This window comes from Gymnoscopelus microlampas (assembly GCF_963454915.1).
Source record: "Gymnoscopelus microlampas genome assembly, chromosome: 3".
NCBI lineage: Eukaryota > Metazoa > Chordata > Actinopteri > Myctophiformes > Myctophidae > Gymnoscopelus > Gymnoscopelus microlampas.
The window spans coordinates 41,507,132-41,532,280 of record NC_139940.1 but is presented as its reverse complement, the minus strand read 5'-3'; the positions used below and the strand labels follow the sequence as shown (position 1 = coordinate 41,532,280).

General features: G+C 41.6%; 1 protein-coding gene across 1 annotated transcript in view; it reads left to right on the top strand.

Moving 5' to 3' along the window:
• LOC311041854 (endoprotease bli-like) overlaps nt 1-25,149 on the top strand; it is a gene marked incomplete at both ends in the record, with an annotated part of 263,748 nt that overhangs the window by 164,542 nt on the left and 74,057 nt on the right. Inside the window, 2 exons of the mRNA XM_084052339.1 lie at nt 1,591-1,694; nt 21,701-21,814. Of these exons, the coding sequence (XP_083908465.1) occupies nt 1,591-1,694; nt 21,701-21,814 (218 nt within the window). The remainder of the gene's footprint in view (nt 1-1,590; nt 1,695-21,700; nt 21,815-25,149) is intronic.

Sequence of the window (25,149 nt, the reverse complement as noted above, 5' to 3'; positions counted from 1 at the left end):
TCACACTCCAGTTCATAGAGGAGTCATGTGAGCCACAACTCAGCTCAGCCTATGGAAGACATTCATGCAATTTGACAATGTTGTCTGTATTTGTTTAAACTTGTCACATATGCTGTATAGGCTATTGTAGGGCTTTTCCACGGCACCATAGAATGATTCTGAAAACGCTTCATAACGTTCCAGGTGCATTTCCATTTGCGCACGGTTTGGCCTGGACCAGTTTACTTCAACTTTATTGTCGCATCAGTCTACTTATGTTGTCCACTAGGTGGAGATAGGTAGGATTGAACCACTGCAAATCAAGATCTTGAAAAGTCTGACTCTGGATCAGGGTGATCTATCCTGAATGTCTTTGAAATAGCCGGGACAAAATTTGGTTGGATTGTCTGATCCTGGTTCACCAAATATAGGATTTCAAAATCTTATCCGATCAGATAGGGTTTAGATTTGTTTTTACTTGTGGGCCCCAGGGGATTGTGACTAGGGCTTTCATGACTAGAGATTCTTACTGGTCGACTAATTTGACCCAGTGGTAGTCGACTTGTTCAGTTTACCTATTTAAAAAAAAATACTATTATTATTATCCTCCTGCCTTTATTTTTATGCTGTTCTAAGGGAAGCGCTTCTGGCACAGCAGCACAGCAGCGTCTCCAAGGATCCTCAAAAGGGGGTTATTGCCCAATATTAGGCTATTATTGGGCATTCTTTTGTCGCCCTTTTGATATAAAATAAAGGCAGGAGGATAATAATAATAGTAATGGCATTAAAACAATCCAAAATATAATTACTTTTTATTTATTTAAATCAACTATTCGACTAGTGGTTATACTAGTTGACTAGTTGGTGAAAGCCCTAATTGTGACACACGTATACACACACACACACACACACACACACACACACACACACACACACACACACACACACACACACACACACACACACACACTCAGGAGTGTTAATCAGAGACATTTGGCATGGTTTACCGCTTTCCAGAAATAGCTGTGTGTGTAAATCTGGATCCTTACATGCCATTGCTTTTCGGTTTATATCTAATTGACTGTTAACTTGTGTAGCCGGGTAAATTGGAACTGTTAATGTGCCAGAAAGTAAAGTGTTAACCACTTAAACCAGCATCCATGTTGTGGGGAAAGCTTTAGCTGAAAATCGCAGCTATTTTCAACAAAAGCTTTCCCCACAATAACAGAAAACAAAAAATACACTAGCATAGAGCCCTGAGGGACCTCCGCTCAACCACATGGGGTTTAAGTGGTTAATGTTGCTGTTACTGTTCCAAAGCTCCCTGGCTCCATTCCCTGTTATTAATAGTAGACATTAATAACATCTCCTTATGTAGAAAGCAGTGTAATTGGGCATGGTCTTTGGACAGATTTCTAATTTAGCGATTACTACAGTACACAGATTACTGTACATTTATACATGACCATTACATGTCATTGTCTAATTACAACTTAAAGGTAGACTGTACAGTGTTTGATTTTGACCTGTTCCATTGTCTAATTACAACTTAAAGGATAGACCACACAGTGTTTGGTTGTGACCTGTACCGTATCGGTCCTGTCTATCCAGGTAACACTGACCAACCTGGGGGACGGCTGTGTCACACACTTTCTTGGGACATCGAGTGCTGCTCCCATAGCTGCTGGGATCCTGGCCCTGGTCTTGGAGACTAAGTAAGTCTATACTGTATGCGGTGGTGGAAAGTAACCAAGTACAGTACATGTACTCAAGTACTGCACTTATGTACCTTTAAGTACAATTTTGTATTTCCAATTTTCAATACTTTTACTTCTACTCCACTACATCTCAGAGGCAAATATTGTACTTCTACTCCACTACAATTATTTTAAAACTTACTACTTTGTTATTGTTATTATTACTACAAAACATAAAGTAACCACTTCAGCCCTATATGCATTTCGGCCATTTGAAAATAGCCGATCTACAAGCTCACAATGCGTCGCGATGCGACACATTGTGAGCTTGTAGATCTGCTATTTTCAAAAGCTTTTTATACATTTGAAAGCTTGAAATAGGACATTCTGTATAAGGAGTACTCTTACTTTTGGTACTTTAAGTACGTTTTGATGCCAATACTTTTGCACTTTTACTCAAGTAAATTTTGAACAGTAAAAAAAATGACAGTACTTCTTCCACCACTGACTGTATGTCCATTGGAACTATACAGTACAAACCAACTAATCAACTCAACACAGCCATGTTGTAACCTGTAAGTGTTACACTTACAGGCTAATTTTTTACTCTCTCAGTTATAAAGAAACACTTTTTACCGTGCATGTGTGACGTTTTTCCACCCCCTGCTGTCTTCCTTTCATCTCTGTTTTTCATAGCTCCCGTCTATTCGAGATTCGAGTATTTACTTTTTAAATATAGTTTTCCTTCTGTATGCTCTTACCCGCCTACCTCCTGTCCTCGCTGCCTCCTTTTCCTCCCATGCTCTGCAGTGTTTGTGTGTGTGTGTGTGTGTGTGTGCGTGTGTGTGTGCGTGCGTGTGCTGTCTGTGTGGCCTGGAGCGCGGTGTTTTGTGGCGGCATTCAGTGCCGTGTGCGTGCGGCTCGTCTTGGCGTTATGGATGGTACTAGGAAGCCAGCTTTACCGCTACGGCTGTCAAAACGCAAGGCGGAGGCGACCCAGTCTCGCCCGCTTGGCTGTAAAATGGAGCGCCGGGTCCCCTGGGCGAGGCGTCTCCCAGGACATTACTGTTAAAGGCTCTGCCGTGACCCACTGCCACACAGACTAACTATATATCACCTCACTACCTCACAGCTGCACCGGAATGCTGCTCACGTCCCTAATGGAGCTCCGTTCTCTCTCTCTCTCTCTCTCTCTCTCTCTCTTCTCTCTCTTCTTCTCTGTCTTTCTCTGTCTGATTTATTCGCTCTCTTCTTCTCTGTGTATTTTTGTTTCTTTCTAGTTCTTTCTCCATCTCTCTCTCTCTCTCCGTCTCATTTTTTGTTTCCCCCTTTGTTCTCTGGTACAGCAAGATGCATGTTAACACACACACACACACACGTGCTATACTGTACGCACACACACGCGTACTATACTGTACACACACGTACACATGTCCTTCGCTATAGCTCCATCTGTGAGCTACGCCCCCGCGCATTTAGACGGATAGATAAACAAACCCTCGATGCGCGCGGGGCGGGGGGGGGCATGTGTTCAGAATGCAGTAGTACATACACACACCTACACAGCTGGCACACATACTGTTCCCCATGCGTCTAATTGAAGTCCCCTCTCAGCAGCTTCACACCGATGCGTATATTCTCCGCTCATTTCTACACTTGTCCTGTGTGTGTGTGTGTGTGTGTGTGTGTGTGTGTGTGTGTGTGTGTGTGTGTGTGTGTGTGTGTGTGTGTGTGTGTGTGTGTGTGTGTGTGTGTGTGTGTGTGTGTGTGTGTGTGTGTGTGTGTGTGTGTTTGTGTAGTCATTTTCATTCTAGATTTGCTCCACATGGCATGGGCTTTACATTAACGCTGTGTCAACAGTAAACAGTCCTTCCTCTCTCTCTCTTCCTCTCTCTCTCTCTCTCTCTCTCTCTCTCTCTCTCTCTCTCTCTCTCTCTCTCTCTCTCTCTCGCTGCACTCCTGTTAACTTCTCTTTTCCTCCTCATGGCGTCTTCATGCAAACAACATCTTTTGTATATGGTTGAAATCCTAGAGTGCAATTTAAACTCTGAAAGTGTAAGAAAAGAGCCCTTCGTTTTACACTTTCAGCGTTATACTAAACACTCAGGACTTTGCTTTATACGATGCATATCGCCTCTGTCGGGTGGAAACCTCATATTAAACCTCATTTGTCCAAAACGGGATCACTTTTCAGGATTCAAATTAAAACATTTCAAAAGTAGCAGATCTGCAAGCTCGAAACGCGGCGCGAAGCGACACGTTTTGAGGCACAAAGGCACTTTTGGTGCCTTTGTGTGACGCTATAGTATGATTAAGTAGGGCATAGATTTATGAAAAAACTCATCAAATTATAATAATGGAGATAAGAGGTTTCTGCCCGACAGCAACGATATACAGGTGTATTCATAATATTTGGTTAAAAAAAATGAACCTTTTGTTGTTTTTTTTCTTTTCGTTGAATAGTTGTGAATGTGCACACTGATAGAAACTGTACTACTGAGCTGTCAACCCCTATAGGGTCAGTCAGCATTAGTCTGGTGTTGCCAGACAATCTCAGATCTCTGCGTATACTGATACGTCTGATGGGGACTGACAGTATACATGCAAGGATGATGGATAGATAGATAGATAGATAGATAGATACCTTTATTGATCCCGCGGGGGTAAATCAGTCGCCCAGAGGCAGCACAGCAGTTAAGAGTTACAGAGTTACAGGTAAAGAGGTAAAGAGTAAGGAAAGAAAGAACTGACGTATGCAGCGTTGCGTCGCGTTGTGAACTTGTCGATGGGCTATTTTCAGCGGAAGCTTAGCTTTCCCCACAAAACGGATGCTGGGGTTTAAGCGGTTAATACTGTCAGGGTGTCATCATTTATCTGTGTCTGTCAGTTGGTCCTATTGGCTGTTGGACCGCAGTGTGTCTGTTCTATCCATCTGTCTCTGTCTATCCGTCTTAATGCCTGCCTGGCCCGCTCTTTCACTTCCTCTTTCTGTTTCTGACTGTTCCTTTTATCACCGTGTCAGCCTTTCTGTCAACCTGTCTGCCTTTCTCTCCGTCTGTCCGTCCGTCGGTCTGTCCGTCCATCCATCCGTCCATCCATCCATCAATCCATCCATCCGTCCATACATTTTATCGATCGCAATGTACTGTATATCCAGTGATCCTTCAGTCAGGTCAATCCACCTTTATTTATATAGAACACTGGTTCTCAACGCGAGGATCGGGGACCCCCGGGGGTCCTTGAGGGGGTTCCAGGGGGTCCCCCAGCTAAATGAGTGATTGTTGGTAACCACGTGGACCCTGGGGGTCGGTTTAGTTCCATTTCTTCACTCTCTGAGTTAAAGTAACGATGTCAATTGAGGTCCCAGAGAAACAAATGGTATGGGGGTCTGTGGCCTAATAATGCATATCAAACTGGGGTCGTTGAAATGTAAGAGGTCACACAGAACATTTAAAAACAACAGAAGTTGACCCAAAATGCTTTCTAATTAAGGCCGACAACCAAAAGAAAAAAGGAAACCATAATAGTTCCTAATCCATAAAAGCATCATAATATACAATAACATTTTAACAAGTGCAAGGTATTAAAATAAAACAAATACAGATAAAAGACTATAAGAAGACAATCATTGAAATAAATGTAGTTAAAACCCTGGAATTGATCAACAAATGCCATGGGGAAACCTCAGACTGAATTAAAAGCAAGGAAAGATAGCCCTGGGCGCTTCAAGGCAAGCAGACCCCTGATTTAAGTCCCCCGGGACTTTAATCAGTTAGCTCTCCACATTCTATTGATAACCTACACTACACACACATGCCTTTTTCTATCTTCTTTCTATTTTGTCTAGACTGGGATCAACTTGTTTTGCAGTGGGAACGAGCGGAAACCAAGAGGACCTGTACTCCTCAAAAATGATTCTCCTCGGCCATCATTTGTTTCTTTTGGTGTAATTGTTTTGTGTTGTTTGGTATAATGATTGTTTGGTATATCCATGTATTAGAGACAATTTGTAGCGCGACTGGCGACACTAGACTACTCGATTCGACCAGGGGTCATCAATATGTCAGTACATGGACAAATGTGTGGCCACACTTTTCCTTTAGATTTTGTCTTTACACAACATTATAATGTTCTCATTTTGATCATATAAGATCCAACTGCTAAATATCAGTCTCCAGGTTTTCTTCAGAATATGTATGACATTGATTTGCTCTACTATTATTATTACAAAACATTAGCATTACCCACTTCAGCCCTATTTTCCAAGCTCACGGCGCGATACGACGCTTTGTGAGCTTGTAGTTTTGCTATTTTCAACATTTGAAAACTTGTGAAACAGGACATTCAGCATAATGAGTATTTTCTACTTAGTAGAAAGTGCTAAAGTGATACTTTTACTTAATTAAAACATGTGAATATTTTTTCCACCACTGGTCCATGGCAAAAATATCATTTTGACAAAAATGTCCAAAGCAAACAAGCATGGTGATGACGACCCCTGGATTGGGCATTCATGTGGGAGAACAAAATCAATGCAGCGCCAAACCGGATACATTACCGGAAGCCATTTGGTGAATTTTAGAGTGGGCGTGGCATAAACCCGGATCACACTAGTGAGTTTTGTAATGAACAACAGGCTTTATTCCGCCGTGGGGGGAAAGCCTCGGTGACGGGAGGGTAATGATGTCTGTTTCTCTCTGTCTCTTCCCTGCAGGTGTCGACCTTCTCCTCTTCTTGTCTGTCTCTCTCGCTCTCTCTCACTTTCTTCCGCTCTCGCTGTTTTTCTATTTCATCCTCTTGCTCACTCTGTTTCTCTCTCTTATTTCATTCCCACCCTTTCTCTTTCACCCCTTTCTCTCCATCCACCCCCTCTCTCCCTCTCTCTCTCTTTCTCTCTGTCAGTATCCATTGATTGAGTGAGCGGTATAGTAGTCTACTCTCTGTGGGGGGTGTGGCAGTAATCAGCCTGATCTCAGTGACCCACGTAATCTTGCTCATGTAAGTTCATTGAATAATCCAGAAGCAGGTCTTTTTTTGTTGTTGTTGTTGATTTTATCTTATTTCTTATACAGTATCAATGTATCGAAACGGAACAAATGTAATAGATATTTTATAACACACTAAATCTGTCAGTCTGATTAACCCCTAAACCCTATATTATTCTTCATTTTACAATGGCGGCATACAAAAATGCCGCCATTGCTCACAACACGTAGATTTATTTTGCTAATCGTTCATCAATCAGAATCAGAATCCGAATCAGGTTTATTGTCACATCACAGGTTTACAAGGTAAAAAAGTGGGTGAAATTCGTTTTTGTACAACACTCCCATTGCAACGTTAAATTCCGTAGAAAGAAGAGTGGGGAGAGAGAAAAAAGAAGAGGGGTAGGGGGTTAAGTGGGAAGGAGATCAGCAGAGAACAATAGAAGGCCAAAAACAAGTTATCTACCGGTACATATTTACAAAGTACCTGAGATATCAGACAAGCTAAGGTGCCTGAGCATAGCAGCAATGTATGTATACTGTGCATGATATACTTATAGACGCTAAGGTGCTTAGAGAGAAAAAGAGCGCAATAATAATAAATAAAAAAAGTTTGTGCGTTATACATGGGGATTAAGGTGCAGAGGGTCAGTGCGTGTTCACCTAAGGGTGGACTGACCCTGGTATAATCCGCAAGTAGCTCCATGAAGGAGAGCAACAAAAAGAGCAACAATCGTAATCGAGGCAAAAGTTTTAAGTAATCGTGACATTGATTTGAAGTCCATATCGGCCTGCAGTCCTCTTCACTCACTCTGATTCTCTCTCTATTTCCCGCTCTTTCTCTCCACCCCCCCCCCCCCCTCTCTCTCTGGTTCTCTCTGTCAGTATCCATTCATTGAGTGAGCGGTATAGAGGTCTATACTCTCGGTGGGGGGGCGTAGCAGTAATCAGCCAGTTGATCTCAGTGGGGAACGCGTCGGTGTGAAAGAGAAACCACTCCCTCTAATTGGACTTAACTCAAAGGGAGCGGCGGGCGCGCTCCGACCCCCGTGACGAGGACATGTCCCGTGGCAGTATATATGTGTCATGTGATCTTTATTGGAGGCGCGGCTGACGTGTGTGACCTCTGCTTTGACCAGTGCATACAGTACATGTGTAGTGGCTGGAAGACATAGCCTATACTCAGATTTCTTTCATTTCTTTTTACTTAAAAAAAGATGCCTTCTAAATCGGTAGTTCTCAAACTTTTTCTTAATTTTAAATTATTCAAGATTTTTCAAGGTGGTGGTGTGCCTTTAATTAGTGGTGGGAAAAGTACTCGAATTCTTTTACTCAAGTAAAAGTATCAATACTGCAATATAGAAATACTCCATTACAAGTAAAAGTCCGGAATTCAAAATGTACTTGAGTAAAAGTGCAAAAGTATTGGCATCAAAATGTACTTAAAGTACCAAAAGTAGAAAGTACTCATTAGGGACCAGTCGAAATTTACAGAAGGGGTTCCCTGGAGGAAAATAATCTCTTATATGTGTGTAGCGCCGGTCTTCCTCATTTTTGTCAGAGGTGCGCTCACGTGGAGAATCATTTGCATTGCTCCATGTCCCATTTAAGACCATAAAAGGCAACCGGAAACTGACGGAATAACCACTCTTCAAAAGGGACCGATCTACAAGCTGACAAAGCGGCGTGACACACTGCATGACAAATTGTAGATCAGCACAAGCGAGTCCCTCACCCGATTAAACGTTTATAAAGTAAATAGCCGACTGACTCTCACGTGTAATGAAGAGAATAAGAATTTTGTTTACAGTTTAACCTCACGACCAAAGGCTAATAAAACTTGGAATAGATATTATATTGTTACGTCCCGTCTAGGGGAAAAAGAGATGCAACTTAAGGTGGGAGTGAAACCCGTTTTTATTTAGAACTTAATATATATTTATATGAACTTAAATAGCCTTTAACGCGTGTGTGAGGGCAAGGGTGATGGCCTCCATAAGATGAATTTGAGGGCGGAACACACACGTGTTGCATGATGAACTACATGTAAAAACGTCAGAGGCTTGACATGTTTGACATTTCAAATCTGTTTCAAGATGCAAATAACTCGACCTGTATTGTTAGAAGGAATCATTACAGATAATTTAAGGAGTGCTGCATACATCCCTAGGTATGTGCAGAAACCGGTTTATAATTTCATGGTACAGAAAGTACATGACGTGAACATGTGTGCAAAATGCACACGCAACGGCCACGTGAATGACGTGCCGTACAGCACGTTAAGTTACATTTCTTTAATAAGACTTTCAGAGGTTCTCTCTCTCTCTCTCTCTCTCTCTCTCTCTCTCTCTCTCTCTCTCTCTCTCTCTCTCTCCCTCCCTCCCTCTATTCCAGGAGATAATAAAACACCTTTCTATCTACTCACATAACGCCCAATACAAATTCATTAATATTAATATATAATAGTTTTGTTTTAAATGTTCTAGCCTTGACGACCATGCAGTCTTATGCAAGCGTTAAAATGTAAATTACATAGTATTTTATTTAGACAGATGGCAGGTCATTGTTGACCTGGCATCCTAAGTGTGTGTATAGTTTCAATGTACATAATTTATTTATTTTTTTGATATTATTATAATGTTTAGACTGATGATAGGTTATTGGTTTATCTATGATCCTAGATTACTGAGTTTATCTTGCTTACTGTAAATCACGTCTGCTAAATGCCAAAATTGTAATTTGGCTTTTGTAATTTACACAGTGTCCTAGTTATTTGTGTTTGTGAAATAGCCTTATTTATTATTAAATAATAGGCTCTTCAATCTGACCAGGATTCAATGGGTTTCCCATATCTAAGTTGAGAACACTATCCATTCTGCTACCACTACTACAGATACTACACTGTGCATTTAGCAAGACTGACTACAGTAATGTTCTAATCAATGTGGAAAGCAAAACATCGGACAGGGATGATGGGGAGGGTTAGGGGTGTCAAGATACACTAATTTCACGATACAATACATGATGTTGGGCATATGATATTGATATGATATATTATTAATGTTCCTTTCTCATTTATGGTCAACATTGGCCATCATCTTTAGTTTAAACTAACTTTATAAAGCACTTTAAAAAATAATTACAAAGTGCTTTGTACACACAAATAAATACATTTGTGCAAGCTTAAGGGAGAAGTGAAGTTCTCACTAACTATAAACCCATTGTTTCAGCGTACAGATAGACACTAATATAACAAATATAATATATTATAACACTGCATGACTATAAATTCCACAAACCTCATATTCTTGTCATCTGGACTTTACCCACCAAGTGCAGCCTAGTTATTTCCAACAGCTCAAAAAAATATATAATATCAGATACAGTATAATACCATGTACCATCTTAGATTAGATGTAGGCCTATTTGAGAGTGCAGAGGCATAATTGCTCTGATGCATGTCACATTAACGAGTGTCAACGAGCATCAGCTGACACACAACACCTCCTCTCTGCAGTGCTTTAAACTGAAAGTGACTGGAGTCTGTTTCATTTCTCTCCAAAATACCTTGAATATGATGGAAGACATGATTAATAATTACTGTGATTATGATAAGCTTTACATTTCATATCATACACCATACAGTAAGAACTCCTATAACTTTCACGGCAAAAAAAAATAATCTTTTTTAATTAAAAAAATAATTTAAAAAATATTACGATACAGTATGACATCACGACAATACCTATAGTCACATTTTAATACCATGATAGGCTATATCGTGGGACAATATATCGTGACACTCCTTGGCGGGGAGGGTTCAACATTTTTTTTAATCACTTGGGGAGGGTCATTGATTTATTTTTTTTAGTCAAAGGGAGGGTCATGGCATTTTAGATCAGGGCACATACATAAAGAAGGGTACAAGGGTACCCTTCTTTAAAAATCGACCTGTCCCTTACGCAGAATGTCCATTTCAAGTTTTCAAATGTATACACATCTTTTGAAAATAGCAGATCTACAAGCTCACAATGCATTGTGAGCTTGTAGTACCATAACAATAGCTATCAGACCTATAGGCGAAGACATCTCAGATAACATAAGATAAGACCTTTATTGATCCCGCAAGGGAAATTCAGTGGCCAACGACAGTATAATACAGATCACAGGACAACAAATAAGTCATGTAGATACGACATAAGACATTACAGTCAAAGCAATACTAAAACATATATAATAAAAAATCACACCCAGTGTGAAGTGGGCGGTGTGTGGTCGTCACAACATGACTCACTTTAAAAAAGGATAAATGACTTTTTTTAAAGTCCATACTGCTATTCATAGGGCTGCACACGTGTCATGTGTTTCGCTAGCCACAGTCCTGAATTTGCAAAGTCAGCCAATCACATTACAGTTAGTGGTGATGACACTAGCTGTAATGTGATTGGCTGACTTTGCAAAAGTATCGATTTGCATTAACTAACCCTAATGGAAGGGTTAGGGGTATACAATGCGTTGTAGACTATTGGCCAATCACGGTGCAGGATTGGTCAGTGTCCAAAACTCACTTATAGGGGGCGGCTACACCGCCCCAAAAACATGCAAAAAAAACCATGCAAAATATCAGATCATATCATCATAAGGCATAAGGTGAGAGTGAAGGTCGGATATAAAGGCAAACATAATAACCATATAATGTGTAATTCTACCAGAATTATTGGTAAACATTTATACCATGTAACATCACCAAAGACACCCGTGGAGAAGGAGAGTGTTGGTGTGCCTGCCGCCTCCGTGTCCTCACTTTGTGCCTATTAATTTTCCAAGAACGAGGCTGGATGGAGCTCTCTACTACTACGCAGCGCTGGCCTGTAATCTTCCCACTAATGTGCCGTTCTCCAAGCCTAAGTGAGCCCATTTAGAGTGACTGTGAGCAGCCTCAGATTCCTCCTATGTTATCTGAACAAGTGTTACTAATGGTTTTATCAATTAGGACCAGTCCAATAACTACATGCCTCTGATCTCCCCCTCTTTAAATACTCTCTACCAGCACAGCGCTGATTTGTTGTTAATGAGCACTGTGTGTGTGTGTGTGTGTGTGTGTGTGTGTGTGTGTGTGTGTGTGTGTGTGTGTGTGTGTGTGTGTGTGTGTGTGTGTGTGTGTGTGTGTGTGTGTGTGTGTGTGTGTGTGTGTGTGTGTGTGTGTGTGTGTGTGTGTGTGTGTGTGTGTGTGTGTGTGTGTGTGTGTGTGTGTGTGTGTGTGTGTGTGTGTGTGTGTGTGTGTGTGTGTGCGCACGTACTTGTATTACTATGCTTGTGAGGGCCAAATGTCCCCCACGACAACTGCAACACATTGTAAGCTTGTAGATTTTCAATTTTGCAATTTTCAGCTGTAGGGTTAGGTTTAAAGAAAATGTAAGAATCTAAATTAATCTAAAATATGTGCCTGCCACGCATGCATGGGCATTTGTGTGAGTTTGTCTGTACTCTAACTCTTGTGTGTGTGTGTGTGTGTGTGTGTGTGTGTGTGTGTGTGTGTGTGTGTGTGTGTGTGTGTGCGTGTGCGTGCGTGCGTGCGTTTTAAAGGAGACATCCGGGCATTTTCAGTGTTATCTTTAATGTGTTGCTTAGCACTCACCAACGTTGAAAGGGTCGTTGCGTTAATCTCATTGAGTCCGTGTCGTCCCGTCTAACGACCCCCTCCGTCGGCATAATGGAGGCGTGACGATAGCCCAAATTCGCCTATTTTAACAAATGCAAAGTCTGTTGTTTTTTCTCCTAGTAGCGAGTCTCATGATACCATAACAGGCGCTGAAAGTTCCGACGAGCTAACTGCTAATGCACAACGAGCCAATGCTAGTTGCTTATTTCCCTGCCTGGCAACACGAGTTGCCAGGTACTGGGAGAGAAATAAGCAACTATGAGATTGAGATTAACGCAACGACCCTTTCAACGTTGGTGAGTGCTAAGCAACACATTAAAGATAACACTGAAAATGGCCGGATGTCTCCTTTAAGGCTGTTTCTCCTTGCGCTAAGCAGTGATGGGCTTCAGTAGTTAATGTGACGTGTCCATGCAGAAGATGTGCGAGTTACAATGCCATGCTGAGGCTGCAGGATGTACTCTATTTTACTGTACTGTACTGTACAGGCAGTTGAATGTGGCTGGTTTATACCAAAAAACATCTGGGAGAAGAAATCAGAGCTAGATGTGTTTTTCTAAATCTCATAACATTGGAGTCAACAGTTTTTTTTGGGGGGGTGACGTCATTTTTGCTTCTATCACAGTCAAGGGATCATTCATAGGTTGGCAAAGAGCGCCCTCTAGCGAAATCACTAAAAACATTATTTCGTTTTTTATTATTTTTTATTTATAGATCTGCGTCAATGGCAGGGAATGTGTTAAGCACCAGGTCTTATGACTTAACTTAAGACCTGGAGGCGTGGCCAATGCTGTTTGGTCACTCAAAATAGCCAAACAGCATTGGCCACGCCTCCAGGTCTTAAGTTAAGTTATAAAACCTGGTACTGTACTTAAGATGCCCAAAATAGGGCCCTATATGTCTGATACTCATTTTGTCCAAAAAGTCACACTATTTGTTACCCGTGAGGCCTTTATTGTCACAATTTCTCACTTTATTGTCACATCACAGGTTTACAGGTGTAAAGAACTGTCTGTCTGTCTGTCTGTCTGTCTGTCTGTCTGTCTGTCTGTTTGCATGTCTAATCTATCTATCTTCACCCTTTACCTCTTGTAGTGTACACAGAGTGCAGTACATGTGTGGTATGTGTGTGTGTGTTCTCTAGGGAGCGGTGCTTTTGGTTATTGTTTCTCCTTCCTATAATAAAATGGAGGTGATTAGGCTGCAGATTTCCCCAGAGCCCAGACACACAGGTAGTGTGTTCCGTGCTCCCCGCTGTGCTAACCCATTTTGAGCACATTTCTATGATGACCCTGGAAGAAACAATATCACGTATAGGAAATCGTCTTCCTGCCCGTTGGATGTACGGTATTATCCCCACAGCTAGGTCTGTGAGGGAGGTAGTTCAGACTATTGGTCCAAATATTCTCTCTGTTATAGATTGCTGTCTGTCCACTGGCTTGTTAGGCTGGCTCCCCCAGGCTCGTCTGGTACATTTACTTACTGTACTTAACCCATTGAGACCTGAGGCCGCTTCTAAAACAATTCTAAATCGTAACAGTTTTTCGGAAGAAAAAAATATTTAAAAAATATTTTCACGATTTAAAAAAAATAGCAGATCTACAAGCTCATAGCGCGGCACTCGGTGCCGCGCTATGAGCTTGTATATCTGCTATTTTTGAATAGCCAAAGACATCTAAAGTGACACAGATGCGTTCCAGGTATCAATGGGTTAAGTACAATTTTGATGTACTTTTACTTTACTGGAGTATTATATACATTTTTACTCCACTACATCAAATATTGTACTTTTATTCCACTACAATTATTTGAAAACTTTAGTTACAGTTGCTTTGTAGATTTGGGTTATTATTACAAAACATACATTAACCACTTCAGCCCTATTTAAACTTTGGCTTTTTGAAAATAGCCGATCTACAGGCTCACAACGCGTCGAATCGCGATGCGTTGTGCTAGTAGATCAGCTATTTTCAAAAGATTTTTATACATTTGAAACCTGTGGAACGGGACATTCTGTATAATGGGTACTTTTTAAGATTTTAATTATAATAAATGTGACATTTATTTAAAAAAAGTGATACCAATAAATAAGAACATACTGTAGTAGTTTATCGTCTCCGGCAGGCCAAAGGCCTACAGATTTTGTCCAAAACTCTCACAAATTGCTGCATCTGGTCTCTGGACTATCTGGACCGTTGGTTCTCAAAGTGGGGTCCGGGGACCCCCAGGGGTACCTGAGGGGGTTCCAGGGGGTCCCCAGCTAAATGATGGACAGGGACCAAATGGACCCTTATGAGTCTGTAACTCTGAGAGTGTACAAATGGAACCAAATGGACCCGTTAGGGTCCATTTGGTTCCATTTGTACACTCTCAGAGTTAAATTAACATTGGTTTTACAATGTGAATTGGGGTCGCAGAGGTATAAATGCCATTAAATAGGGGTCCGTAGCCTAATGCATGTTAAACTGGGGGTCCTTGAAATTAAAATAGTTGAGAATCACTGCAAGAGAGCCGTAAAAACCTTCTCTTATGGGGGTCCCTCGCACGTCTTTTCAAATGGGAGTCTGCGGGCTAATAAGTGTCAATTTGGGGGTCCTTCACTTGAAAAAGTTTGAGAACCACTGATCTGGAGTATCTTCACTACAGTAGTGTAGATGCTGCAAACTCAAAATGTGAGCGGGTCTCCCCACACCACCTCTCCTCAAACCAAGCAGAGCGTCCATGTTTCTGTTCCAGCACATGCACAGTAGCTGCACGTGTGTACGCACATGAAGTATACGTGCACTCATGAGATCTGAAAGGCATGCACGTGTCTGCACGTATATGAGCTAGTGAGGAAATGTACACCACGTCAGCGTATATATATATACCCTCACAGCAACGTGGACGCCGCACGTATAATATGGTCTTTACCAGTGGTGGAAAAAGTACTCAAATGTTTTACTTAAGTAAAAGTATCAATACTGCAATGCAGAAATACTCTGTTGCAAGTAAAAGTCCGGTAATCAAAATTTACTTGAGTAAAAGTACAACATAATGTCCCATTTTTACAGTTTTCAAATGTATAAAATGTATAAAAATCTTTTGAAAATAGCCGATCTACAATCTCACAGCTTGTAGATCGGCTATTTTCAAAAAGCCAAAGTTTAAATATGGCTGAAGTGGTTAATGTAGGTTTTGTAATAATAATCAAAATCTACAAAGTAACTGGTTTTCAAATAATTGTAGTGGATTAAAAGTACAATATTTGCCTTTGAGATGTAGTGGAGTAGAAGTAAAAGTATTGAAAATTGGAAATACTCCAGTAAAGGAAAAAAAAACTCAAAATTGTACTTAAGTACAGTACTTGAGTAAATGTACTTAGTTACTTTATCACCATTGACAACAAACCCAGTGCACCTGTGATGCGCAGGTGTTTGTGCTCGCACACTGAACACAGAGAGAGATGTAGTTTGATATTACTTTGTGAGACGGCGTAAGTATTATTATTATTATCGGGGCGTGCCTTCTGGCGGAAATGTGCTTCTCTCATCAAATGCCTTTTCTGCTTCCTGCTATTATTATTATTATTATTGTTGTTGTTTATAGTTGTTTATGTTCAGGATCACGTTGCTAAATGATTCACAGCTGACAATGTTTTCCCTTTGGGTCTTGATCTCTCTTTTTCTCTCTACTCCTCCATCTTTCTGTCCCCTTCTCTCTCTCTCTCTCTCTCTCTCTCTCTCTCTCTCTTGCACTCACACACGCACACACACACACACACACACACACACACACACACACACACACACACACACACACACACACACACACACACACACACACACACACACGCACAGCGCCTCATTTACACACTCACTCTCCCCTGGGCTGGACACTTTGTCCTTGTGCACCCTCCTCCTCCTCCTCCTCCTCCTCTCCTCTCCTCCTCTCCCCTGACCCCCCCCCTCCCTCTCTCTCTCTCTCTGGCAGGGTGCAGTGTGAGTGATAAATTATTGGTGGGCATGCTCTGAGGGGCCAGAGCTGCTCATTCCAGCACACACAGGACCAGCATTGATCCGGCCTGTGGTTCAACTTAATTGGAAACCCAGTTATACCAGCTACAGACACACTCTGACACACACAAATACACCAATTACACACACGCGCACGCACACACACACACACACGCACGCACGCACGCACGCACACGCACACACAAGCGCACACACGCACGCACGCACGTACACACAGATGCTTCTAAGTGTATGCACAGCACACATATTCTCTCTCTCTCTCTCTCTCTCTCTCTCTCTCTCTCTCTCTCTCTCTCTCTCTCTCTCTCTCTCTCTCTCTCTCGCACGCACACGCACACACACACACGTGCGCACACACACACACACACACACACACACACACACACACACACACACACACACACACACACACACACACACACACACACACACACACACACGCACATTGTCACTGTCGGGTGGAAACCTTGTATGTCCCAAAACTGTTACTTTTGTTAAAGGACAACTTTAGTTTTTTACAACCAAGGTTTATGTTTTAGATTGTAATTAAAGTAAATAAAATATGAGTGTTAAAAATTTTAAATGTACTGCTTTCTATAGTTTTAGCAATTTTTGTGATCTTTTTCACAGTGGGCGGGGGCATTCTGTCCGGTGGCTAAATATGTATTTTTTTACACAATAACCCGGTGTTTTCTTTATTATTATTTACAGTAGCTCTTCTAGCCCCCAATAACTCACATCTGGCCATCAAAGACCACAAGACCTTTTTTATTGTGTAAAAAAGGCATATTTAGCCACCGGACAGAATGCCCCCGCCCACTGTAAAAAATATCGCAAAAATTGCCAAAACTGTAGAAAGCAGTACATGAAAAAAAAATAACACTCATCTTTTATTTACTCTAATTACAAGCTAAAATATGAACCTTGGTTGTAAAAAACTAAAGTTGTCCTTTAAGGAATGGGAAACCTACGGACAGAATGAACCACTTTTTACTTCCACTTTAAACATGTTTCAAAACTAGCGAAAATAGCAGATCTACAAGCTCACAACATGTCGCATCGTGATGCGTTGTGAGCTTGTACATCGGCTATTTCCGCTACTTTTGCGTGACACTCTTGTATGACGAGGTAGGGCATTCATTTATGAAAAGAAAGAAAAACGTTGAAGATATGGAGCTACAAGGTTTTTGCCCGACAGACAAAAACATGACCCATTATAAAGTCATGTGTATTATATATATCGTTGCTGTCGGGCATAAACCTCATAACTCCAAAAGTATCAAAAGTAGTAGATCTGCAAGCTCCATTGTCCAGCTTGTAGGTCTGCTACTTTATTTTAAGTAAGCATTGTATAAGCAGCACTAAAGGGAAGTATATAAGCATGCAGAGCCAGGCTTACTATCGATCAGTGTGAGACACTGACTATCATACAGCTAATAGATGACATCACAGCCCAGTCAATGAGGCCTGATCCTATTAACTGGGGATTTGTAAACAGTTGTGTGCTATAGTCTCTCTCTGTGTGTGTGTGTGTGTGTGTGTGTGTGTGTGTGTGTGTGTGTGTGTGTGTGTGTGTGTGTGTGTGTGTGTGTGTGTGTGTGTGTGTGTGTGTGTGTGTGTGTGTGTGTGTGTGTGTGTGTGTGTGTGTGTGCGTGCGTGCGTGCGTGCGTGCGTGCGTGCGTGCGTGCGTGCGTGCGTGCGTGCGTGCGTGAGTGAGAGAGTGTGCGCGCGCGCATGCGTGAGTGTAGACTGCAGGTTTGTGATGTATGGGGACAGTGGTGGAAAGAAGTCATCAAAATTACTATTTTATTAAAGTACTGTTTTAAAATAAAACAACAGCTGATCTCCAGTACAAGTCGCTATGTTATTTTCGAATAGCCAAAGGGGCAAATTAGGGCTTAGTTTTGCATTAATAATCTAAATCGGCAAAGTAACTATTAAATATAGTTTTCAAATAAAAGTGCAGTACATGAGTAAATATGTATTCTTCCACCACTGGAGGTTGTGGAAGTGGATGATGGTGTCGATGATGGTGTTGCAGACCAGCAGAGCAATAGGAGTCAGTAAGAAAGAGAAGGTATTTATTGTCTCTGACGGGTGGAAAAAACAGTTACTTTTCAGGATTCAAATAAAAAAATCAATATCAAAGCTCGAAACACGGTGCGTTTTTGATCTGCTACTTTTGATGTGACGCTGTATGATCAAGTATATGAAAACACAAGTAAGAATGTGGAGATAAGAGGTTTCTGCCCGACAGCAACGATATGACTTTTTTCCATTATTGTCTTTATTTATTTGATTTTTTGTTTGTTTACTGTACATTTTGTCATTATTCTGTCAGCGTTAGCTAAACCACTGGTTCTCAACGTGGAGTCCGGGCACCACCAGGAGGTCCAAATGGACTCTTTACGGGTCTGTAACTGTAATATTACAGTGTAAATTGGGGTCCCAAAGATGAAGAAAAATGTATGCAACAACCTAAACACCTACTACTACTACTACCACCACTACCACCAAAACACACAATGTGGGACCAACTGTGAAATGTAGCAGTTCAGTTCAGTCGCAATCCATTACAGCAATTGTTCGTGTTTTATTTGTTTTTTTTTATTTTTTCACCAGTATTATGGCAGAGGCTCGTACTAAGAGCTTATAGAGATTTGATTTGTTCTGTGACCCTAAAGCCGTTCATTTGTCCCTTTAGGGGACGTTCACCAAAGTGGAGCCAAAACATTAAGAGAGAGAGAGAGAGAGAGAGAGAGAGAGAGAGAGAGAGAGAGAGATGGAAACAAAACTAGGTTCCCTGCCAAGAATGCGTTTTCAAGAGCAAAACGACATTTCCAAAATAAATAGATGTGTGTCGTTGCTCTGCTAGGAGAGAGAACAGGCCTCGCCCGGCATCCAGGGTTCAATAATTAATTCCCGAGTCGAGGGTTTTGGAGAGCCGCTGATTGGGCTGATTTTTTATTTTTTATATTCTGTTATGATACAAAGGAGGCCGTTTGAAGTAATTTGTCCCAGAGAGAGCGGCTTGGAATACCATACAAGCTTTGATTTAGCAAAGCAAATTTAATTTTGTTTGCTTTATGCAAACCAGCCGGGGCCGGGGGGCTTTCTCTGATTCCACCAGAGGGGTGATGGTGCGTGTGTGTGTGTGTGTGTGTGTGTGTGTGTGTGTGTGTGTGTGTGTGTGTGTGTGTGTGTGTGTGTGTGTGTGTGTGTGTGTGCGTGCGCGGGTGCGCGCCCTGTATCACACATGAGCAGCAGCAGTGTGATTCTGTTAGTTTGTACCCCCCCCATACACACACACACACACACACACACACACACACACACACACACACACAGAGCAACAGTTCAAAAGTACAGAGCCGAGCCTCCGCACAACAATCCCTTTGAAATCAAAGCTTAAAATAATTATTTGTGCGTTCTCCTTTTGTTTCATTCTCTCTGTCTATTATTAGCCGTATTATTCCTATCATGGAGTATGAAGCTGTGTACTCACTGATTGCCAGGCTTGTGGTTGCATACTTCTAATGAAAGCTCCTCTCCTTGTTTCCTTTTTGCCTTCCTTTTTGCCTTTTAGCCTGGAGTAGAATCGGCCTCATGTCTTAATGGGTTAATAAGGCAAACACAAATGTAGTGGCTCGGGCAGTCCGTGTATAAATTGGGTTTTGCGGTGATGACATGTTGCCATACCTTTTACCGTAGGTCCTCCAGACATAAAATTATCTGTTTAAGTCAAGCATAGGGCCTAATAATGGTGTCACTGAAAAGAAGGCAGGAAAAAAAAAACGAACAAAGAATATTTGAGACTTATACAAAAGAGCCGAGAGAGTTGAACGCAGAAAAAGTCTTCTTTTTTAATCCCAGGCGGGGGAAATTCTAATACAGCAGACTCAAGTGTCATGTCAAGCAATATACTAATGGAATCCAATTAAGACCTTTAAACTGCGCCGAGAGCTGGAGGATATTAGCTCAGTTTTCTATAACAAAAGACCAAAGGGTCGTCAACGAGAGCTTTTTCAGGATATAAAAAGCATAAAGGAAATTGGGTTTTTCTCCTTTATCCACTCATTATTGCTTGCTAAGAAAATGACTTGAATGGAACATATGAAAACGGCTTGGCCACCCATTCAGAAGCACCATTTTTACCCTCTTTGATGAGGGATGCTCGGACTGTTCTTCCTCAACAGCATGCTGAGCTGAGAAGGGTATTTCTGCTTCATACAGATAGAACAAAGGTAATTAAAGGTGTACAATGAGGTCTGGCCTCTCTGAGATCAATAAAGACATTATGTCTCCAACACTAAATGCTATGCACTTCATACGTTATAAAGTCTGTTTGTTTTTGTTGCGCTTCAAGGCATTGCTCAAGTAGTCATCCTTACAGGTGTATTATGGACATTTGATTGGTAGATTTAGCAAGGATTAATGTTTGGAAAAAAACTAGACGCACGTGGCTTCCCCCCATGCAATATGTAGCTACAGCATGGATATAGCAATAAGTTACTGGGTGAGCAATTTGTGAACGAAGCACCAATGATGTGCTAATGTGCTAACATAAGCTTTGTGTACTAATGTTGATCACACGCGTCATTCTATATTTGGCCACAGACCCCCACATCTGAAAATGGTTTGTGCCAGGGACCCCCCTGCCCCAGAAGAGAAGATTTGTGTTTTGTGATGTGTGCAAAGAAGATTTGTGATTTGTGCAAAGCTCTTCAAACGCTTTCAAAATGTTTCTAAAATGTTCCAAAATAGAAGATGTACAAGCTGTAGATCTGCTATTTTTGAATAGCCAACGACGCTAACATCTAAAATGTCACAAAATGCTTTACCGTTTTTATTGGGTTAAGGCATTAAATGACAACCCATTAAGACCGGGAACGCATATCAGTGTCATTTTAGATTTCCTTGGCTATTCAAAAATAGCAGATCTACAAGCTCATAGCGCAGCACCGAGTGCCACGCTATGAGCTTGTAGATCTGCTATTTGTTTTAAATCATGAAATTTGTGCAAATATTTTGAATATATCTTTTTTACATTTGTAACTCAAATCTTTGCTTCTGGGGGGATATATATATATTTTTTTTTTTTTCCAAAAAACTATTTACGGATTTAAAAAAAAATTTTTTAATCGGCCTCAGGTCTTAATGGGTTAACACATTCCTCCAGCCTGTGTGTTAGTCTCTCTCCAGGTCTCTGATAGTGTCTCTGAGCCAGAGTATCATGTAGAGTTGAAGTCTCCTCCTCCCCCTGTGGTTTATATGGTTGCTATGTGAGCGCAGGCGCAGGTTGAGGAAAGGATGTGTTTGATGATATTCTGTTTCATGTCTTCTTATCCTTCCTCCCCCCAGTCCTGAGCTGACATGGAGAGAGGTGCAGCATCTGATCGCAAAGACGGCCAAAATCCCTGACCCCCACGAGCCTGGATGGAGCATCAACGGAGCAGGATACCACGTTCACCACAGGTACTGCATACCGCAGAGTATAGGCTATACTGCAAGACCCACAGGTTTCACCACATACAGTACTGATGATGCCAGGGGGTGGAAGAAGCCCTCAGATTTGTATATACTTAACAAGTAGCAATGCCACAATGTGGAAATAGGCTACTCTGTTATGAGTAAAAGTCCTGTATTTAACATTTTACTTGAGTAAAAGTACACAACAGTATCGGCATCAAAATGTACTTAGAGTACCGAATGTGAAAAGCACTCGTCTCATAACGAATACAAAATGCAAAATTCTACACAACTTTCTAGTTAATAATAATAATGATATCAAATGCTGTAAATGAAATCAAATATTCCAAATATTTGGAAGGCAAACCAAATCCATGGGAAGCCAAAAGTAATGAGCTCATGTTATAGGCGGTAGTAATCTCTCAAGACTTGCATATTTGATTTGCATGAAAATATGTTGGCATGGTCTAAAAAAACATCCGGATAATGGCGCTCCTAGGGGGCAGACCCTTGAGCTGGAGCGTGGAAGCGTGCTGCGCATTACCCAATCAAAATGGGGTGGGCGTGACTGAGACGCAAACCTCCGCTGTGTGTGTGTGTGTGTGTGTGTGTGTGTGTGTGTGTGTGTGTGTGTGTGTGTGTGTGTGTGAATAAGGATCCTTGGAAACTAGTTGGTTTCTACAACAACGACTCCCAACCTTTTCTGGACAAGGGCCCACTTGAAAAATGTGTTAAGTGGTCGGATTGGTGGGCATTTTCAGAGCATGTTTAATTACTTGTTATTATTTCTCTTTTTCTCCCAAGTGTAGTCATTATGGCAATTAATTCCTCCCCACGCACTTCTGTGTTGTTGTCACATGCTGTTGTACCCTACTGACTCACCTGCCAGTGAGGAGCCTTCACCGGGAGGACGTAGCACCTACTCGTCCCGCCCAACACTCCCCGCTGACAGGTGCCTCCCCCAGCCCGTAGGAGTATACGCACGTGCAGTGACAAATATCACCCTCCCCGAACACGGGCCAATTGTGTTCTCATAGAGTAGACGATTGACAAAGCCGGATGCACCGAGCTGGATTCGAACCCCTAGACTCCGTGGCGGTGGGCAGGTACTTTACCACTGCACCACCGAGGTTCCGGGTTGTATCAGTGGAACTAACGTATTATAAGTTCCTATTTATCAGTAGCACAATGAAAATACATTTTCAAGGTTTTAAAGAAAAAAAAGTTGCCTTTTTTTCTTTTCTTTTTTGTTATATTATCAATAAAATCGTAGTGTTATTTGGGATCAATTATTTGGGAGCCTACTTGCAATATCCTCACCGCCACTGTTCTACACCGCACTTGCCATTGAATGACAGTCCATGCCATGCGAGAGTGCGGTCTAGCCAACACCAACTCCTTGCCCTCCACACTCTCCTGCTGTATCTAGCATCAGGGTCTTGATCTCTACAGTGTTGTGAGCTAAGATTTCACTCCGCAGTCCATCTACGTAGGTGGTGCGCTTCTTGCCCATCCTGGCTTTGCCCTGGGTTGGCTCCCATACTGTCAGTTTGCTTGCCACTATGTGTACGGGTGCCTGGCGCAGTGCCCTGCCAGCCTCATCCTTCTCTCTCTGACCACTGCCACTCCTAATCAATCTCCAACGATAAGTGTTGTTTTGGAGAATTTTTCATTTTTTCTACCAGTGATCCAAACACCAATGGACACTGTTCCACTGGGCCGAGAGCTTCATCCGTGTTGGTGTACGGACCAGCAGTGGTGGAAAAAGTACTCAAATGTTTTACTTAAGTAAAAGTATCAATACTGCAATGTAGAAGTACTCTGTTACAAGTATAAGTCCGGAATTAAAATTTTACTTTTAAAAGTATTGGTATAAAAATGTACTTAAAGTATCAAAAGTAAAAGTACTAAATGTTTGTAAATAGCTGATCTAGAAGCTCACAATGCATCGCATCGCGACGCATTGTGAGCTTGTAGATCAGCTATTTTCAAATAGCCTATCTATAAAATAGGGCTGAAGTGGTTAATGTATGTTTAATAATATAATCATTTATATCTGCAAAGTAACTAGTAACTTTCAAATAATTGTTGTGGAGTAAAAGTAAAATATTTTCCTCTGAGATGTAGTGGAGTAGAAAGCATTGAAAATGGGAAATACTCCAGTAAAGTAAAAAATCCTCAAAAGTGTACTTAAGTACAGTACTTGAGTAAATGTACTTAGTTACTTTACACCACTGCTGACCAGCGTGTGTGCTGCGGGGGGCCTTTGTTGGTCAACATCCTAACTTGCTCCTCTATTTTAGAAATGAGTGGGCTGATCACCAACACGACTGCGTCCTCAGACCATCTCTCTGGCACAGTATAGTAAGTCTTTTGAAAGCAAGAGAGCATACAGTGGGCCAAGAGCCGGGCTGGACTGGGACAAACCATTCAGGCCCGGGAGTCATACACCCACCCAGACCACCCTACCCACACATACGCACATGTGCACACGCCAGTGGTGGAAAAAGTATTCAATTTTTTTTTACTTCGGTAAATGTATCAATACTGCAATGTAGAAATACTCTGTTACAAGTAAAAGTCCGGGGGAAAAAAATTGACTTTTCAAATGAAAATAGCAGATCTACAAGCTCACAATGCGTCGCATGGCAACGCATTGTGAGCTTGTAGAGCTATTTTCAAATGGCCGAAATGTATATAGGGCTGAAGTGGTTAATGCATGTTCTGTAATTAATTAATATTTGCCTCTGAGATGTAGTGGAGTAGATGTAAAAGTGCTGAAAACTGGAAATACTCCAGTAAAGTAACGTTACCTCAAAAGTACAGTACTTGAGTAAATGTACTTAGTTACTTTACACCACTGGTAGGTACGTACGTATGTACATACGCACACACACACACACGCGCATGCACACACACGCACACACACACACACACACGCACAGCCGCAGCCTCAGCCTAGTCACGGACAGTGCTTCAGACCCTAACAATATCTGATGTTGGTGCTTATGTCCTTTAGAAAACAACAGTATAACAACAACATTAAATCCCACATACTGTAGGCCTCATAGTCACTACAACACTCACTTCCATACATTTCAAAGGAGCACTCCGTATGAAACCAATGAGTCAGCATTGTTCCATTCCACATATGGGCCAAGTAATCACCAATGCTCATTATTCCATTTAGACTGACTGTAAAAGCTATGGTAATGGTATTATGCTAGACCAAGCAAGATCGTATTATTTCCCCATCAGATCATGTATATGCCAGCTTTAACAATAGTCAATATAATATGCCATGGCCACCCATGGCCTTTATAGAACATCAACTGGTGTTC